Genomic DNA, 20,254 nt, shown 5'->3' on the forward strand with positions numbered 1-20,254 from the left:
CTATTTTTTTTCAAAAATTAGTTATATCTAACAAATAAAATTTGATAAAATATACCTATTAAACATATAGAAAGTAAATTGTCATAAATTTATATTAAAAGACAAAGCAAAATTTTAATGTATAAACTCCTGTTTTAGATTAAAAATTAAAATAAATAAACAAAACTAATCATACAACAATTTGGACTTCATTATTAGAGTACGCACATTATTGAGGAAATCTAAAAATTCTTTCCCCTTTGTTATCTTTACTATTTTTTTTATCTCACATTTCACGAAGTTTCACCTATATTGTTATTAGTTTATTTTTTGAAATTTATTTAAAGAAAACCTTCAAAAAAAAAAAAAATTAGAAGTTGGTAAAATTACAGGAATATTTTACAAAAAAAATAAATCAATTTTTATTGTTTCATAAGATTTCAATTCAATAATATGAATAGAATTGTTTCTTTCCCAACAACCCCCACTATTGTACAACTGTAATGGTAATTCTAATGTTAATTTTTGTATATATATATATGCATGTCATGTTATTTTATATTTGTATTAAAATTCGTATTTTATACGTCACTAAAAATGACGGTCAATAAAGTTAGTAAATGAATATTGAGAAAAGGTCGAATGTGTCATTTATTTAGGAACGAAGGGGTATTATGTTTTTTTTTTTTTTGGTAAAATCTAATTCTCCATATAAAAGATGATAAATTGATAATAGAAGAGTTGGTTCTGTAATAAAAATAAATAAATAAAAGAGTTGGAATAATATTTTAGTTAAATGTGCATGGAAAAATTAAGAATAACAAATAAAAAGGAATATTTATAAAAGATTTTGAATAGTTGAATCATACAAATATTCTAAAAATTATTTTGGCTAAAAAGGAAGGGGAGTTTTGAAGGGAAAAAACAGCACCAGGAAGTGACACGTGTCACTCCCGGTGTCTGTTTTGATACAAAGTTGTTGATTGATTATAAATTTTGCTTTTTTTAAGGTAATTTCTTACATCGTACCCTAATTTTAATATGTATATACTCCTATCATAAATTCCAGGTTTTATTAAGTAGTTTTTGATAAAAAAAAAAATCCTAATTTTTTTTGTTTTAATTTAACATATTGATGCGTGTAATTATTGCTATATTTACATAATAATATTTTGGTTTCACTTTTAATTTCTTACATGTAGCCTTAAATACGTATATACTCCTATCCATACCAGTATTTTGTTCGAAGTTGGGCTTATTTTAATTTCGCTATAATTATCTTATTGCAGGAAAGTAACGTTCTTGAACTAAGTAGAACTAACCAAGATGAACTCCAAAATGCAAAAACACGGCCAACTTCGAACAATGATTTGATGACTTACCCAATTGAGATACCTAAAGAATCAAAAATCACTCCATTAGTTACTGCACTTGAAAATGCAATAGAAGAAAACTATGCAAGTTTCCAATTTCCAGGACATAATTTAGGACTTGCAGCTCCATCATCGTTAACTCGACTCATCGGTGAACTACCCTTCCATTACGATTTGGGAGAAATCGACGGTCAGTTTACTCTGGAAAACCCGATTTTAGAAGCAGAGAAGCAAGCAGCAGAGGTGTTTGGTGCATCAAAGACATGGTTTCTTCTAGGAGGTTCAACTTGTGGTGTTCTTGCAGCTATTATGGGTACCTGCAACCCCGGGGATACGTTGATTCTGCCTCGAAACTGTCATATATCAGCAATCTCTGCATTGTTCTTGTGTGGAGCCATTCCTAAGTATATATTCCCTGATTATGATTCTCACTGGGATGCTGCAACTTCAGTCTCTCTATCAGAGGTATGTTCATATCGAAATTGATCATTAGTACACTTAGATATTTTCTTATCTAAACTTATTGGCGCTTATCTGACCTTTTTATAACAAAACTAATTGGCTTTTGTTGAAATTAAATTTCTTGAAACTTTTAATCTTTTTTGGAAGAGTACTTATGGGATACCCTGTATAATTCTTATGAAAGGTGGAGAGGGCAATCCAGGAATCGGAGATTGAAGGGCGAAAACCAGCTGCAGTTTTTATTACTTCCCCAACATACAATGGAATATGCAGTAATGTAAAAGAGATTGCTACGTTGTGTCATTCACGCGGTATACCTTTGATTGTAGACGAAGCTCATGGGGCACACTTCGGTTTCCATCCACAGCTTCCGATTTCAGCTCTTCAACAAGGCGCCGATGTAGTTGTGCAATCAACTCACAAAGTGTTAATGTCTCTAACTCAATCATCAATGTTACATATATCACAAAGCTTACTAGTAGACAAGGAAAAAATAAACAGATGCCTTCAGATTCTTCAGAGTACTAGCCCAAGTTTTCTGCTTTTAGCCTCACTTGATGCTACTGCAGCTCAGTTAAAAGAAAACCCGGAAATTGTCTTTGACAACGCGATTCAGCTAGCAAAAGAAGCTAAAACTGCACTGAAACAAATTCCAGGCATATCAGTACTCGATTTTCCTAACACAGACCCTTTAAGAGTGACTGTTGGTGTTCATGATCTTAATGTTTCCGGGTATGAAGCAAAGGACTTCTTGTTCAATGATCAAAGGGTAGTCCCGGTTTTAACTGGATCTCGTGCCATTACATTTTTGTTTACTCCAGGAAGCTGTAAAGAGCATGTTACTAGACTTATCGCGGGGTTTGTGAACCTGTCATCGTCCTGCACCCTGCAGAAGACTAAGAAGCAGGGGGTTGAGCGCACTGCAATACAACCATTTGTTGATATTGAAATTAAACTTACTCCTAGGGAAGCATTTTTTGCTAAGAAAAAGAAGGTAGATGTAAAAGACACCCTTGGGAAGATTTGCGGCGAGCTGATATGTCCGTATCCACCAGGCGTTCCGGTTATGATTCCAGGTGAAGTGATATCAGAAAAAGCCCTGAATATATTGTTACAAGCTAAAGCATATGGTGCTAGAATTACGGGAGCTTCTGATCCTAATTTGTCATCGATTTTAGTTTGTGATGTCTAAATGAAGATGAGGGTAGTGATTACTAAATATTTTAAGCCTTTGCTTGATAAAGATTGAAGTTTGAAGTGTAGGTAATAATGTTGATTTCTAAATTTAATTAAATTTACTCTTTTGTACTCCGTATTGTAAAACCTAATAATGTTGATTTCTAAAAATAATGCGAAGTAATTTTTTTTTTTATTTTTTTACTTTTTTTTTGGTGGAAATTCTTAATGGTAAACATATAAAATTATGCATCATATCATATCATATCATCATATCACTAATCTATGACATATACAAAAGTCCCAAGCACCAAATTTACTGTTCACTTAGCAATAGTGACGTTCCTTTTCTGCCCTTAGCCCCCTAAACTGGACCCCCCAAATCACTAGGGTTATTTTTGTCTTTTCGTTTCTCCTTTTTTTTTTTTTTTTTGTGGGGGGGGGGGGGGGGGGGGTTAGTTTTGTCTGAACTTCTAGCTTGGCGTGATGTGTCTTCTTCTCCTTTGCTCTTACCTTGTTAGTTATGAGTGCTTTGCATGACTGGTACTGATCTTTCCTCCTTTTTTTCCTTTTCTTCCATCTAATGTCGTAACATTTTGTGGCGGAGTTTTCTTCTACCACGGTGATGCCGGCGGAAATTGATCGACGGCTGATGCTGCTGGTGCTGCGACGGTCCTGGCCCATGTAAACAATTGTTTTGAGCTGCGACATTGATTAAAACGGGAAAAATTGAAGAAAATCAAAACCCTTAAAATTGACATTCGACCATTACACAAAGAAAACATCTTTACCTTAGAAAGTCGTTTCAGTGGAAGGTAGATAGAAATCAGAAGCCACTTCAATGGAGATGTGTCCTGGTTCTTTGGGGTAAATTGTTCGATGGCGTGGTTGTGTGGAGCTTGGGTTGTGGCTGCATTGCAGTTGTGGTTTGCACATTTTAAGGTTTGTTGTTTTCCGGTTCGGTTTTGCTTCGTAATTGATTGTTGTTTGGTTTATTAAGTTTGTAATAGTGTGATTAGAGGTGTTTGATTAGGGGATTTGTTTTTTTTAATGCAATTTAGGCTTGAATTGGATTGGAATTGTTTCAGAAATATACCTAGCTTTGATTATATTAGCTTATTAGCAGTTGTAGTTATGATTAAATGATGGTTTCGTTGCTATTATTGTTTGCTAATTGTTTTACGCAAGAAATGTTGTGCTGTTTATCTTGATGTAATTAAAAAAGAATATTATTAGTAGTTGTTGATTGTTAAAGGCTGGTTTGGGAGTTAAATTAGCTGATTATTAGTAGTTTTGGTTGTTAAAGGCTGTTTTGGGAGTTATTACTGTTAGTGACTGGTTTTTGAACAGTGAATGTAATGGTTTGTTTGTAGAATTTGTACTTTAATTGTGATTTTTTGTTTTTAGAATTGCTTAGGAAATGTACTTCACTGCATATTTTTTTTTGTTATTTTTTATTGTTAAAAAGGAAGATATTTTTCTTATATTAGTAACAACTTCTATGGTAAATTGTCCTTTCATTTTTGCCTCTTTTTGAATATATATATATATATATATATATATATATATATATATATATATATATATAGGAGAGGGTTAAGGTGAGAACCCCTCCCTTAGGTGAGAACCATCTTAAAATGAGAATCAATCTTACACCATCCATTTATTTAGATCTGACGGTTGACAGCTTGCGTAGTAAAGCACGTAACATTGCATCAATACAGTTGCAAAAAAAAAATAAACAAAAAATAAAAAAATAAAAAAATATAAAAACATTACATTAATACACGTAATGAGCAGTTTCCCTCGAAATTTTAAAACCATCATTGACGGTTATGAAGTGACTCTTCAATTTCCTGTCATTTCAAACCCAATTTCCTCCATTTGAAACACACAACGCCTCCATAACTGCAAAAAAAACTTCCTATAACCGCTACAGTTTTCCTATAAAAGTTCCCAGAAATCACCATTTTACATTTTACAATCCTTCCACAAAATTACACCCAAAAAGCGATTTTATTTTGTCGGCATTAGAAATGACGACGAAGAGTAATTTTCAACAAAATTCAAAAAACTTCAAGCAAATCAATGGACAAGAAGAAAATTGCAAGCATTCGACGCAAAGAGAATTTCAAAAACTTCCACGTATGAAATTGGTCATTTGATTGGTGTGCATACACATATGAAAACCTAATCACCTCCGTTGCAGAATGGAAAGATGGAGCTTCTTTTTTCACAGGACCTCTGCCATTTTTTATGGTAACATTCTGCTGTTTCATAAAATATTTCTACTGTTCCATTTAATAATTTTAAGGGTAATTTGTAAATTTCCACCCAAAATAAGACCAATATTGACATAACCACCCAACACAAAATTATTTTTATTTAACCACCCATTAAATTAAATAAGAGCGCAGATTACCACCCATTTTGAATTTTCGGTGGAATTTCCGTTTGTGGACCCCACCCAACGGCTAGTAACAGCTATTTTTTTCTTTCTAAATCATTCCCTCTCCGATTTTTTCCCATAAAACACTTCCCCTTAGTTAAATAGCAATTTCTTCTTCTATTTCTCCCAAAATTCTCACAAAATACACTTCCCCTAATTGCAGACGCATCCCCAAGAAAGACAGCAGGTGAATTCACATCAAATATTCTTATTTTTTTAAAAAAAAAATTAGGGTTCTTGTTGCACTGTAATTGGGGAAAAATGGGGGGATTAGTTAATTAGGGTTCTTGTTGCCCTATAATTGGGGAAATTTGGGGGATTAGTTAATTAAGGTTCTTGTTCCAAGCACGAATTATTTGTGTTATTTCAACAATTAGAGTACCTGGTACTAATGAATTGGGGGTTTCTATGATTGATTGTTAGTTAGCATTTGTGAAATTGAGTTTACAATTTATTTATTCATGTACTGTTTTGATTGATTGGATGATGTTGTTCTCAGCTTGTTATGTTTATTTGTTGTTGGAATTGTTGTGGCAGAAATGGAGGAGAATAAGGTGGTTTTCAGATTTGAGTATTTGAGTGTTGTTGTTGACATTGAATATGAAGTAGGCAAAAGTAACTTGTTGGATACAACAATAGAAATTGAAGATCAACTTCGTGAAATGGAAGACCTAGTAGAAGGATCAATTGACATCCTGCACCCCACATTTCAGTATATTTATAGAGGGAAGTACAGGACTTTAGAGGATGATGGTGATGTGTTCAAGATGATTAGGAGGTTACCTAATAAGGACATGTATACCATACATGTTGGGAGCACAGATGACCCTGGTTTCTTGGCTGATTGTATCTTGGAGTACGGGATGAAACAAAATGGGACATGGCCACCCCCTAGTTATCCTCATTATGGAGGCCAACCACAACAATGACTAGGTGTGGTTGAGTAGATGTGTATAATATGTTGTGTAATGGAAGTGTTTGGTTAAATTGACATTTTTTTATGGTACTTGCAGGTTGGAAGATGTCCTGGAATAACTCATCTCCCACAAACCAGAAGAAATGCAATTGTGGGTTGCCTGTTGCAAAGTTGGCATCTTGGACCAGGGAGAATCTAGGGAGGAAATTCAGGGCTTGCAAATTCTATGACCCTATCACTGAAAGTACGGGGTGCAAGTGTTTTAAATGGGTTGACACTGATGATGGAACTGAGTGGGAGAGAGATGTGATCAACCAACTTGTGCTTGACAAGAAACTGATGAAGGGTGAAGTTAACTCACTGAAGAGGGAGGTTGATGACTTGACTGGGCAAAGAAGATGTTTGCTAAATGAGGTTGACAGTTTGAAAGAAATGCAAGGCCCTAAGTGGTGACAGGAAGAAGATGATCAGCAGCAATGGCAATTCTGACAGCAAGCTAATGGTTGTTGTAGTTGTTATGTGTTCTGTTTTTTTAGTTTTAGCTTCTGTTGTAATCAATAAACTGGTTTAAGGGGGAGATGAAGACTGATTGTAATGCTACTATTATGCTGTTATGGAATGAAATAAAACAGTTGTTTTAGTAATAAAAAGCAACACATACATCTGTATATTCTTGAAATTTCATTGAAAACATTCATATCATTTCCTAACACATTATAGCCATCAACATTCTAACATGGCCATCCAAATTTCATATGTTCATATCTAACATTGTTCCAAAAGGTGAAAAAATTGCACTTATCATCTACTACTAACATACAAAACAGGAGCAACATGTATCTAGTTGCTAGGTCTGATTACATGCAGCTTGGATCTTGGTGGCTTGGATGCAGCTGTTGTGGATGATGTAGGAAGTGGTGTAGAGGTTGTGGCAGCTGTTGTGGAAGAACCTTGACTGTACTGAGTCTTCTGCTTCCTCTAATGCTCTTCTTAAGGGAACCTCTTGCTGGCAATACTGTTTAGTCCAGGGGTACCACCAACTGCACTCTGTAAAGCACACAAAAAGTAGATTTAGTTTTTATTATCAAAACTCCAAAAAGCACAGCTAACATACAAAACTGTTATTTACCTTTTTCAAAGCTCTCTCTGCCCTCTTCTTTCTCTGGTCATTCACCCAGTCACTGTTCAAATATGGTCTTTCTCCTTCTTTCTTTGGTGAAGAGACAACTACTGGTGTGGCAGTAGGGTTTTTGCAAGTTTTGGCATAGTGTCCAAGCTGGCCACAGTTCTTACATGTGCTCCTCCTTTTGATTGGCCGCTGCACATGCTGGTTTTGCCCACCCAATTCTCCTTGCTCCAACTTCCTCTTCTTAGACTTAGGCCTCCCAGGCTGGACTTTGATGGCTGGTGGTAGTGGTTGCCTCAGCTTAACCTTTTCCCAATGTTTTGGACCAGGCATAGGTTCAACCTCAAGCCTGTATGCCAACATGTATGTGGACACAAGGTAAGCGCTGTCCACATAATCTTCAAGGTCTGCCCTTTTGTCCATGATGCATGCATATGCATGGACACAGGGGATACCAGTTAGGTCCCAATGGAAGCAATTGCATGTTGCCTTGCTTAGGTCAATTATTACTAGGTCAGAGTTAAGCTCAACCTCATAACAGTCACCCCTAGAAACTTGCACAATGCAATGCCTTGCAGCTGGTTCTATCCTTTGGAATGTTTTCTTCACATATGGAACAACCTTCCCTTCCATTTTCAGAAAACTTTCCCATTTGTCATTGTTTCTTTTCATCATGTACCTCCTAAGCCACTCCATCTGAGTCAAAATAGGCTTATCCCTTGCTTCTTTGATTGCAGCATTAAAAGTCTCACAAATGTTTTGAGCAACATGTTTGACTTTGGGAATGTACTAAATGCATGTCTAGACTAGTGTTTGCTGGGATGTCAGCAAGATATTCAAAAGCTTCCTCAGACAAGAACCTTATTGACTCCATTGCTACCTCAAAGTCAAACTACAACAGGAAGGGTAAACATTCAAACATATAAAATCAGAACACAAACACTCACTCGTGGATGTTAAATGAAACAGACAACATTACATAACAGTGTAAATACCAAGCATACCAATGTTGTTGCCCTTGCTGCTGACCAGAACAACTCTTTGAAAGTGGATCCACTGAACTGCAACTTGAAGTTAGCCCATATATGTCTGACATAGTACCTTGTGTCTGCATAAGGAACAACCTGTTGCAAAGCTTCTACCAAACCCTGTTCACACATCACATGTACTAAATCAGTGAAGTAACTTGAAATTAAATTCATCATTCTAAATTGTATGGATATATGTTTACCTTTTGCCTGTCAGATATAAAGGTATATCCTAGGCCTCGATCTTCATCCTTTAAGGCTTTCATTAGGCTCTCAAGGAACCAAACCCATGTTTTTGTATTCTCTATTTCAACTGTAGCCCAGGAAATAGGGTAAATGTTATTATTCACATCCTTACCAAATGCAACTAGTATTTGACCAGGATATGGACCTTTGAGATGGCATCCATCAACCCCTATTAGTGGTCTGCAACCAGACAGAAATCCTTTCCTCAGTGGTGCAAGGAAAATGAACATCATCATGAATAATGGGGGCTCAATCTGCTCCAATCCATCAACCACAACATTACATTCATCAACCACAACATTACATTCACTGCCAGGGCTATGCTGCATCAAAGCCTTCCCATAGTACCACACTCTTGCATATTATTCTACTGTTGATCCATAAATCATGAGCTTTGCCCTAGCCCTTGCCATCCAAGCTTGCTGTATGTAATTTCTATGCCAAAATCGCCTAAAACCCTCCTTCTAAAGCTTTTTATTTTCCACCCTGGCTCACTTCTCCAATTCTCAATGTACTTCTCAGCTAAAAATTCAGCAGTAAGGTTGAGATTGCTGCTGGCCCTTAAACACTTGTGCTGCAAATTTAGATTCTTAATCTGCCAATAATCTTGGTTGACAGACGTCCTTGCAACCACCCTAAAATGACATCTCTTCCCCCCAACACAAGTACACATAGGCAGCCTACACTTTTTTTTATTCCATTTGCATTGACACCTCCTTCTACACTGGATAGTTACTTTGCTGCTATCGTTGTGCAAAAACCAATATTCATACCTATTCTCAATGGCATGAAGCTTTAGAGCTTTCCTCATCAATTTGTTGGTGATGAACTTCTGTCCTTTCAGCAACTAAATAGGCCTTTTAAAGTCTACTGAGGGATGAAACCATGGACAATTATCTTTCTCATCATCAGAATCTCTAGGGCTATCCAACTGCTCTGAATTAGAAGTGAACTCAACTTGTATAGAAATTTCTTTGCTCAACAACTCAGTTTGAAGCAGATCCTCATTGTTCTCCACATCATATTCAATCTTATCTTGCCCACACTTTAGACTAGCATTCACTTCTTCAATTATCTTACTTACAGTGTTGTCAACACCTTCTCCTATGTCAGCATCCTCATATCCCCCCTCCTCTTCCCCTGCTTCCCACTCTATGTCAGTGTTAAGGCAGTCAGAACTTGAGGAACCATATCCAGAATCTGATTCCACCTCAACCTCTCTCTCTTTGTCTACCTCTTCCTTTTCTCCTTTGTTTTCCCCTTTCCCTATCCCTTTTCCTTCACCCTTTTTCTCCCAGATGTGCCATCCTCTTCACCTTTCTTTTTCTTCCCTTTCACACTCTCCGAGAACAATGCCTTTCTTGTTGTTTTCTCAGTGTGCTCTACAACCTTATGCCCCCCTTTTTGTTGTTTTCTGTCTCATCCTTGTCTGTATTTGGCAACTGCTGCTTAAACTTTGGGCTTCCCCTAACTTGAGTGGGCTTAACATCTTTGCTTTGACTGTTTTGGGTGGGTTGAACTACACTAGGTTCTTGGTTAGTACAATAAACTACAACAAACCCATCCTTAGTCTTTGTCTCCAAAAAGCCCTTCACATCATCATCGCTCATAATTTCCTTTTTACCATTTGACCAAGTCTTCCCCTTTTTTTCTTATACCAAATACTCCACATGCTTGGCACATGCAAATCTAACTTCACAAACCCCCAAATGCAACTTTCCCTAAGTAGGTTTACTAACATCTCACTAACTTTGCACTTATACCTCCAGTAATCCCACTCACCCTCATACCCACACAAAGTCTTCCCCCTTATTTTTTTTGTTCACAAACACACCCCTTAATCTAACCTTAACATCTACAAATTCAACATCAGCAGCAATTTGTGCATATAATAAAGCAATATTAATTCATGTGCATAACACCAAATTGTTTATCCCCATAGCAGCATTAAACATAGCAGCATTAAAAAAAGCAATATGTTCTACATAGCAGCAATAAACAAATCCCCCAATTGACTGTCCTAGCAACATACTTACACAATTCAACAATAATTACAGAATAATTGACCCCTATTATATAATTCAATCACGTACACAACGAACCCTAACTTTCCACATAATTGCAATTATACCATCAACAACCAACAACTTTCAAAATTAAAGTCAAGGAACAAAATTGCTTACCTCTGTCGACGCCATTGTTGCAGACCTAAGCTACTTCTCTCCAACAAACAGCCAAAAGATGTCGACTTTACACAATGTACCTTTTGCAAACAGCCAGGAGTAACTCCTTTGCAGAACAAACACAAAGTTAGGGTTTATTGGAAAAGTTAGGGTTTTAATTTGAAGAATTGTTGATAATTTATGAACAAACAGGGAAACAAAGTAGATTAATCAATTTTTCAGAGAGAATTTATGAGGAATTCAATGACGAAGAGAGTGAAAGTCAGTTCAGAAGCTTCAAAAGAGAGTGAAGTCGAGATAGAAGGCAAAAAAAGGAGGGAAATAAATTAGGTGAGGTCCACAAACGGAAATTCCACCGGAAATTCGAAATGGGTGGTAATCTGCGCGCTTATTTAATTTAATGGGTGGTTAAATAAAAATAATTTTGTTTTGGGTGGTTATGTCAATATTGGTCTTATTTTAGGGTGGTAATTTACAAATTCACTAATTTTAAAGTTTCAAAAAATAAAACTATTGTTATACCAATTACAATATGCCTAATGTTGATTCAGTAATCAATTATCTGATGCTCCAGTATATATATATTATGTTGTTTCATATTATATAGCTATTGTTCCAATCTTTAAGTCTACTGTTCCATAAACTGTATGTAATGTTCCAACAATAAAACATACCTATTCTATAAAATTGCAATATGCCTAATGTTGATTCAGTAATATTCTGCTGTTTCATAAGAAAGTTATACTATTCCATCTAATTATTTTACTGTTTCAAAAAATATACTTTATGTTACACCAATTCCAATATGCATAATGTTGACTTAGTAATCAATTATCTGATGCTCCAGTATATATACTCTATTTTTCATAGTATACATATATTGTTCCACTTTTTAAATCTATTGTTCCAGAAGCTGTTTGTAATGTTCCAGCAATAAAACATACCTGTTGATTCATTAATCATTTCTTTTATGTTCCACTATTTATATCCTGTTATTTCATGAGAGATATATATTGTTCTAATTAATGTGCCTATTGTTCCAGTATTTTACACAACTAAGTAACTAATCTATTTTCTTAAATAGGTTCTGTACTTTGACAGACTGAAACGAGGAACAGCTCAACCCCCAAGGACAATACCCCTCTTGTTCGTTTAGAACAAGGAAATGTTTTCACAGGACCTTTGTGCATCCAACATAGTTTTATACCTCATGAAAAACTCCACAAGAGACACATGAGGATTAACAAATGACGTTAAAAAATTATTTTCTCTCAGACCTTGATGTAGTTCTCATAATTCCTCCTATAAAAACGTCTCTAAAATACGTAGGAATCCACATAGATCTTATCTCAAACATCAAATTAAGACAATCATGGTCTTCTAAATTGAACTCAACAAGAACATTGTTCCACATCTCTTCAATTTCAGTTGGCTCAATATCTAAATTCCAAACACACTTACTGAGTTTCTTCAAAAATTCAGTCTCTTGAGTGATACTCCTTCCTACTTTATTAGGCAGCTTTTTCATAATATGCCACATACAAAATCTGCAGACCAATATCATTACAACAAAATAAGTATGGGACATTAGGACAAAATTCCGGAACAATGTCCTATAAAAATGGTACATTAACATAATAATATGGAACAGATAAATAAAAAATGAACAATAATTCGGAACAGCTAATTAAAAACATGGAACATTAGAACAACATTTCGGAACAATGTCCTATAAAACTGGAACGTTAATATAATAATTCGGAACAAATAAATAAAAAATAACCAACAATTTGGAGCAGATCATTAACAATGTGGACCAGTAAAACGATAATGTGAAACATTATAATTAAAAAATGGAACAATTACATAATAATTCGGAACATATAATAAACAAAATGGAAAATTTAAAAAAATAATTCAGAATAACTAATTAAAAATATGGAACATTAGAGCAATAATGTGGGACAATACAAAAAAAAACTGGAACATTAAAATGACAATAGAATATCAGATACCTGTGCTCACATTGCTCAAAAACAGAATTAACAGCAATCTTCATCGCTGGATCTTCTTCATCTTGAACATCAATGACTTCTTCTTCATTCATGTCCTCTTTATCTTGAATAACATTGTCTTCTTCTTCACTAATATCTCCTTTATCTTGAACAACGTTCTTCCCTTTTTCCTTGTACCCAGCTTTATTACACAAAATAATTTGAAAAGAAATCATACCATTTTTTTTTCCGTAGATTTTCTAGTAATAAAACCAACAACAGCTGCATATGACTTGTAAAAACGTAACCCATCATCCACATTTGAAAATCTCATACCTATGCATGGTATTATTTCACTATCACAACATGGAATCCATAGCTTTGTTCCACTAGGAGTACAAACATGAACAACATTCGCCATATCGCATTCAACTGAAACAGCGCAATTTTCTTCTACATCCATGCTTCATTTTACGTAATGAACAAGAAGCTCGAAAAAAAAAATGAAGAATGTTGATGAAAATTTCAGCAAAGAAAAAAAAATCAGACCAAAACGTCATAAAAAATGAAGAATGTTGAGGAACAATTTTCTAATTATAATTTAAAAAAATGGAAAATCTCTTGGTTTTCCAATGCATATTACCGTGTTTCAATGCAGAAAAAAAAAAAAAAACCATGTTCCAAGGGTTTGCAATGATGACTGATTGCGTGTTCCAATACAAAAAAAAAGAAGCCCACATGTACGAGTCAGCAATCCGAAATTCAATCTCAACCATCCATAATATGAAAACGGATGGTGTAAGATGGGTTCTCATCTTTAGAATAGTTATCACCTAAGGTAAGGGTTCTCACATGATCCCTTATATATATATATATATATATATATATATATATATATATATATATATATATATATATATATATATATATATATATATATATATATATATATATATATATATTATCTATTTCCCTTAGATTCATTTATTTCTGTACTTTTTTCTTCATTACATTGTGAGAAAAAAAGGTTGGTCTTTTTAATTCTGGCTGAGGTTTTAATGCTTTGTGGTGATTATGTAGTGATTTGGACTTGAAAGTACATGATTAAGTAGTAATTAGCATCATAAAAGTATACAAAACTCTGCTTAACTGATTTGACAATTTACTAACTTACATACAATTGCTTACTTGGACTTTAACAACCAGAATTCATACTTTACAATCACATGTATTGGCTTATCATTAATGAAAAACAGGATGAATGTGTTAAGTTTACTAGCTATTTTTTTTATATGCTATGGTTGTGTATTTGTTTGGTGACTGATAATTTATTCCCTTTTTTTTTTGGTGGGGGGGGGGGGAGGGGTGTGTGGAGTGGGGGAATAAAAGATTTGTAGGTTTCGATTTCTTGAGCTGGCTTTGGTTGGAAAATCACTTACAGTTGTTATTGGTAAGTTTGTAGGTCAGGTTTGATTTGAAAATATACATGTTTATTTATGTTGCTTGCATGGATTGCCTTTAAATGTTGTAAATTAGTTTGCAAATTAATTTTATTGGCCTATTTTTCACCCTAAATGCTATTTTTAGCGCTTCCAGGTCATGGCTACTGAATCAAACAAAATTACTATCCCATTTTGACCTCTTTTGGGTCAAGTGCTTGACTGTTTAAGTTTTCCTAAACCAGTACATGGGTTTGTAGACCAAGTTAGGAATAATGCTTTTGTGTGTGTAAAAACTGAATCTGGCGTGTCTGAGTTTGTGTTTTTGGGTAGGGAAGCTAACACAATTCAAGAGTCCCAAGAGAGAGCTGCTCAAAAGGCTGTGCAGAAATTGATGAGCCACTTTGAAGTACGTGTGGGAGATTTTACAGCTGATCGACTGAGGATGTATCAGCTGTGTAGTAAGCTTTCTAGGCACAAAGTTATTGAAATATATCATGAAAGGGGTTTAGATCTTCCTGCTATACAAGGCAATCTGGGTAGAAAAAACCATCTAATGATGTTGTTCATGTGACTATTGACTATGTAGAGTTTTTAGGTGCTGTTGTTAGGAAAACTGGAGTATGTGTGAGTTCATTGGAGCATGTTTTTGTTGAAGGTTTGGGGTACGTGGCTTGGGTGACGGTGACTTGTTTGCATTGTGGAAGTGCCATGGAGTGCGTTCATAGCAATCCTTTTCCTGAGCCTGCTGCTGCAATGCAAAAGGCTGCTAAGTTTATTACCTGGCTGCTCGATATAAGCTAGAGATAGTTGATGCTAATTATAGAGCTGCTGCAGAAAAAAGTGTTCTGCTTTAAAGGAGAAGTTTTACCAATTAAAGGAGTGTTTAGCTACTAGAGGAGATCCTTTCATTGAGGATGAGTACTATACTCCGAAAGCTGAGATATTTCGGATACCTAATTCTGATGTACCACCAGTTACTCATGTTAAGCGACGCTCAAGTGCTCTAATGGAAGGTGCATCTTCTTTTGGTGTTAGGATTACTGAACCTTTGGTTTCTGGCATACCTGTACTAGAAACTGTTAAGAAGCGTGCGAAGTTTATCTAAGGAGTTTAGTTTATTACTTTCTTTTTTTGGTGGAGCATAGTGTTTAGATGATCTAGGTGTTTATGATTAGAATGGACAATGTCTATTATGATGCAGACTTTTGTTTTAAGTTATTTTGTTATATAGTATGATCAAGGTGGCAGTAAGACCACAAGAAATTGAAAGGACAATTTTTTCTACCAAAATAAGCTTGTATAGGATATAAAAGTACATAAGATTTAATCAGAAGATTTATATTTGAAAAGTTGATATTTTTAAATTATTTTCTATGGTAAAAATTTTGCTAGCTTAATAAGTTCAACCTAATCTATTCCAAAGAATTCAAGTATAAACCGACAGTTTGCTCTCTTTTTCTTTTAGAGGTATGGAATGTACAGGAAAACAGTGTACAAGGACAAAAGGAAAGGACATACACATTATTGTCCACTGTTTAATACATTGACCAGTACTCATACCTTTTCTATATTGTGGTTGTGTATTTTTATTATCAATTTTCATTATATAAAAAGACTAATTGCTCTCATATTTACTTTCACATAAAGAGCTACAAAGAAAAGCTTATCAAGCATGGAAGGTATAATTCACTGCTAACATATTAATTTTAATCTTGGTATTTTTATCATTTAGTAATGTTAAATTTCCTACATTGCAAATTTTAGAATGTTATTTACAACAGCATGGATTTATTATAAGAATCATCTAAAAATTATAATTTTGTGTATTAAATTTTGACATTGATGCATGCTTATAGAACAGAGATACAGGACAGCTAAACCAAAACCTGAGCAAGTGTATTTGAATGAATTAAATTCGTCTAGCTGATACTATATAGTGAAGGTGCCTATTGCTGAAAAGGGCAGAGATATACTATCCTCTAAGAAAACTGTCAGATTTCAGACCTTGATTTTAAAGGATGAAAAGGTATAAATTTATTGCTTCCATTATTATGCATTACCATGTATTCTGATACATTCAAGAATCTTTTTAGCTTTAATATTCCATTACTATGCATTACTGTGCATTACCATGTTAAAAACATACTTTAAATGAACAAGGAAAACTAAATAGACTTAAATTGCACTGATATACAAAGTTTAGTACAGATAAATACTGTCAATGAGATAAAAGGCCTATTTTGATAGATTAGACTCTTTTTAGCTGTCTCTTTAAAGTAATAATGTTCTAATTATATATATAATCACAGTTATGTATCAACTTAAATATAACAACAAATTACACCAGGGGAAAGAAATTCTGATGCACTGTAACAAGGACTTTTTTAGGTTTAGTATCCCTGCAGTGTGGATCAATAACTAAAAGATGAAATATAAGCATATCTCAGAAATTAAATATGTTAATTTTTCTGCCTAACATCAAGTAATACTTTAATTAAATCTATTAGTTGATTTCAATTATCAACTACATCTAAACTTAGATAAAAAAAAAAATTAATAAATAAAAATAAAGGACTGTTAATAATGTACATGTCTTAGGTAAATTATATCTTAAACCTATTATAAGTAGACAATTCAACTATAACATATAAAGATTTGATCTGATTCTATAATTATTCAAACTTTACTTAATTTATAGGGTAATAGAATGTGTGGTACTCTATTTGGTGACCAAATCGTGGCTTTCGAAGAAGCACTGTAGTATTTGGGAGAATATCACATTTCTGTTGCACCAATTAGATACATAGATGAAAAATGGAGGAATGAGCAAGATCAATTTCCTTATCAGATGACTTTTGGTGCTAAAATAGTGATACAACCACTGTATCCCAAACTTGGACCAGTTGAACCTAACCATCAACCAATATCATCTACGCCTCGTGCAATAGACCCTGGTGAGAAATATGGTATAGTCAAATACTAACAATTTAATTTCATTAGCAGCTCTTTATTATATATAGTGACATGAATTCTTCTAATGAATTAGATGTAGTGGGTGTTCTGCTATTTGCTGAAGAATCACCAAGACCAATTATACATAGGGAAGGAGGGCGTGAAAGTCTTGTATGAGAAATAGTAATGACTGATCAAAGGTAATAGATAGATAACTTCAACCAGTATTTTTTTATTCATCATTCTTATTGGTCTCTGTCATACAAGTTAAACTACTTATTATCTCTTATTAAAATTACAGCTGCGACCAGCCATTAGTTATCTTAGTGTGGAATGATCTTACGTCTCCAAAGTATTTTGACAGGCTATTGGGTTGGGCAGATAGGTTTATGGTTATAGGATTCAAAGCTCTTAAACCACATACTCGATGTGGTAAAACAATTGCTATGAATACTAACTATTTTATATATTCCATACCATAATTAGAACAATTTAACTTTATCACTTTTATAGGTTTTTCAATGAATTCTGCAATGTCTACTCGAATCATATATGAACCTAAAGGAGAGCGTGCTCGAGTCTTGTCTGACTGGTAATTTACATAGAATTAATCTCAAGGGTGTATTAATATGTATATTATACTAACACAATCTGTGATGGATAATCTGTTAGGGCAAGGCTATTCAATCAAAGATTAGTAGACAGGCAAGCTAGAGTGCTAGATGTTAGGTTCTAAAATGGGGAAAAGAAAATAGTTTCAATTGTTGATCTAAGGAAAAAAAAGGTGACAATTTATAATTTCATAATTAAATACACAAGTTACTAAGATGAGACTATTTTGCAAGCTATATCTACAAATCAAAGATTTTATTTAATAAATGTTAATTTGTATACAGCCAAGAAATGCATTGCAAGATGAAATTCTGGGATAGAAGTGACCATACCTGAGGCAGAATTAAGCAACATAAATGCTTACATTGGTTGTTCAAACCGCAATAATCTTCCACTTGATGAGATTTATTCCTGCCCCTCATGTTTCCACAAAGAATGTATTTTGACACACATGTAATACTTAACTGTATTATATAATAAACCCAGTACATGAACTTTAAGCTCATCTTCATATCACGTTTTGTTTTATCAGATTGACTTTTGAGTTTGAAGCTGCTGATGATACTGGCACTATTACCACTTTCAATGATGATTCAGAAAGATAATTCAGAAAGACTGCAACAGAAGTCTATGCCACAAAAGAAAATGTGAGTTTCATATAATATCATAAAATTTGAGCTGGTATCTGAAAACTTAATGTAGACTTTACATTAATTACAAACTAAAAAAACCATCGCTTTTACAAATTCCAACAACAAAGACTTTTAAAATGTTATGATTCACCCTTTAAATTTTGCATATTAAGTTGATTATTTCTCTTTTCAATAACTTTGAGCATGTATTAATATACAATTACCTGATAATAATGTACTAGAAAACTTCTTAATATCTTTTTTAATCAGAATATAATTACAAACTGTTGAGCTGTGATACTAATCTTTTATGTCATTAAAAATTTAATGCAGGATGACCTTCATGCATTTCAGAAAGTTCAGGGACTTCTTGCAAAGAAAAATTTTTACATCAAAGTTACTCCTACTTTTCACCTAGCAACAAATAATGTCCTGGAGTGGTTTTTAAAGGGAGTAGAATAAAAAGAGGATCCTGAAACACCATAGGCAAGCCAAACCAGTATTGAAGGTTCTACTAAGGAACAGACTGCAATGGAAACCTCAAACAAAGAAGCTGCCTTTGTCCTGGAAGATCCTGAACCTATTATTTCAACTCCAGTTATAAAAGGAGGTTCAGGAAAAGGTATTCAAGTTGAAGCTCATACTGATGATCAAATGTCACCTGAAGAAAGATCAGAATCTCTTAAAAGGAAAAGATCGTTAGGTAAAAGTCCTATTGAATGCGATGCTGAAGGTAATGTCGCACACCAAACAGAGGGAAAAGAAAGTGCTAAGAAGAAAGCTTAACTTCGGTGGAATGACTCCAAGAAAGAGCACGAGAGGCCATAATCCAGGGATATCTCTAGGGAAGGAAAGCTGTGATGACATAGAAGATGAACCTGAAACAGATTTCAGCCAAGGCACAACTGTTATAGTCAAAACTGAGCGCACAAAGGGGGGCTCAAATGAAGCACACACTGAAGGCAACTAATGTTTCGAATCGGATCCCTGTACATAGTAAAATAATACAGATGCCAATATCTACTACTAAGGTGCGCTACTAGCACAGGGCTTTAAAATGTGTAGTATTTTGCATGCAGCATTATTGGATCTGTATCAAGTATCTAACAGCAGAGTGACCAAAGTATATAACATTTTGATGAGCATCAAGTAGCTTAGTTTAGACTAAGTTTCAGATACAAAACTCTGCGTAGTTTCGGTATTAGTTCAGCATTGCCTAGCTTAAATAACTATATATAAATAGCAGTACAATGCAATGCTGATAAATCTAAATATTTTGAAGAGTTTTCTAGGAACAAAATCCAGAATGTATGTTCCAAGCAAACTCTTAAGAAGAACCTTGATCTAATGTTAAGATGTACTACTCTCTTTATATCTATGAAAATATAGTAGTTTATATATATTGCTTTTCATGAAATTTATTACTCTAGTGTTTTTTTTTAATCCTTCAAATTATGATATAACATTAAGCAAAATATAGAGAATAATAAAATTTTTAAAATCACAGTAATTTACTAACAGTGACATAAGCAAGACTGTTCTAAAAAGCCCTTAATACATATAATACATATTAACTATACATTACAACCATAAATACGTTACATTTATTTAAACAACGATAATACTAACAACACTGATAAGATCAACGTGCCTAAAGATTGCAACAGACTCGCACACACAACCA

The 20,254-nt window shown here is 34.1% G+C and overlaps 1 protein-coding gene across 1 annotated transcript; it reads left to right on the forward strand.

Annotated features, from left to right (window-relative positions):
- The first annotated feature begins 1,285 nt into the window (after positions 1 to 1,285).
- On the forward strand, positions 1,286 to 4,528 carry LOC110710267 (arginine decarboxylase-like). The gene is made up of 2 exons (XM_021888539.1): positions 1,286 to 1,817; positions 1,999 to 4,528. The coding sequence occupies exons 1-2, from the start codon at positions 1,353 to 1,355 to the stop codon at positions 3,004 to 3,006; spliced, it is 1,473 nt and encodes a 490-aa protein (XP_021744231.1). The 5' UTR covers positions 1,286 to 1,352; the 3' UTR covers positions 3,007 to 4,528.
- The last annotated feature ends 15,726 nt before the right edge of the window (positions 4,529 to 20,254 follow it).

The sequence above is a fragment of the Chenopodium quinoa genome, unplaced genomic scaffold (genome assembly GCF_001683475.1).
Source record: "Chenopodium quinoa cultivar QQ74 unplaced genomic scaffold, ASM168347v1, whole genome shotgun sequence".
In the NCBI taxonomy this organism is placed as follows: Eukaryota; Viridiplantae; Streptophyta; class Magnoliopsida; order Caryophyllales; family Amaranthaceae; genus Chenopodium; species Chenopodium quinoa.

What these genes read in the sequence shown, in the direction of transcription:
- LOC110710267 (XM_021888539.1), top strand. Translation starts at nt 1,353, where the DNA reads ATGACTTACCCAATTGAGATACCTAAAGAATCAAAAATCACTCCATTA. An exon ending in CTTCAGTCTCTCTATCAGAG is followed by an intron (nt 1,818 to 1,998) that starts GTATGTTCATAT and finishes TTCTTATGAAAG; the next exon opens with GTGGAGAGGGCAATCCAGGA.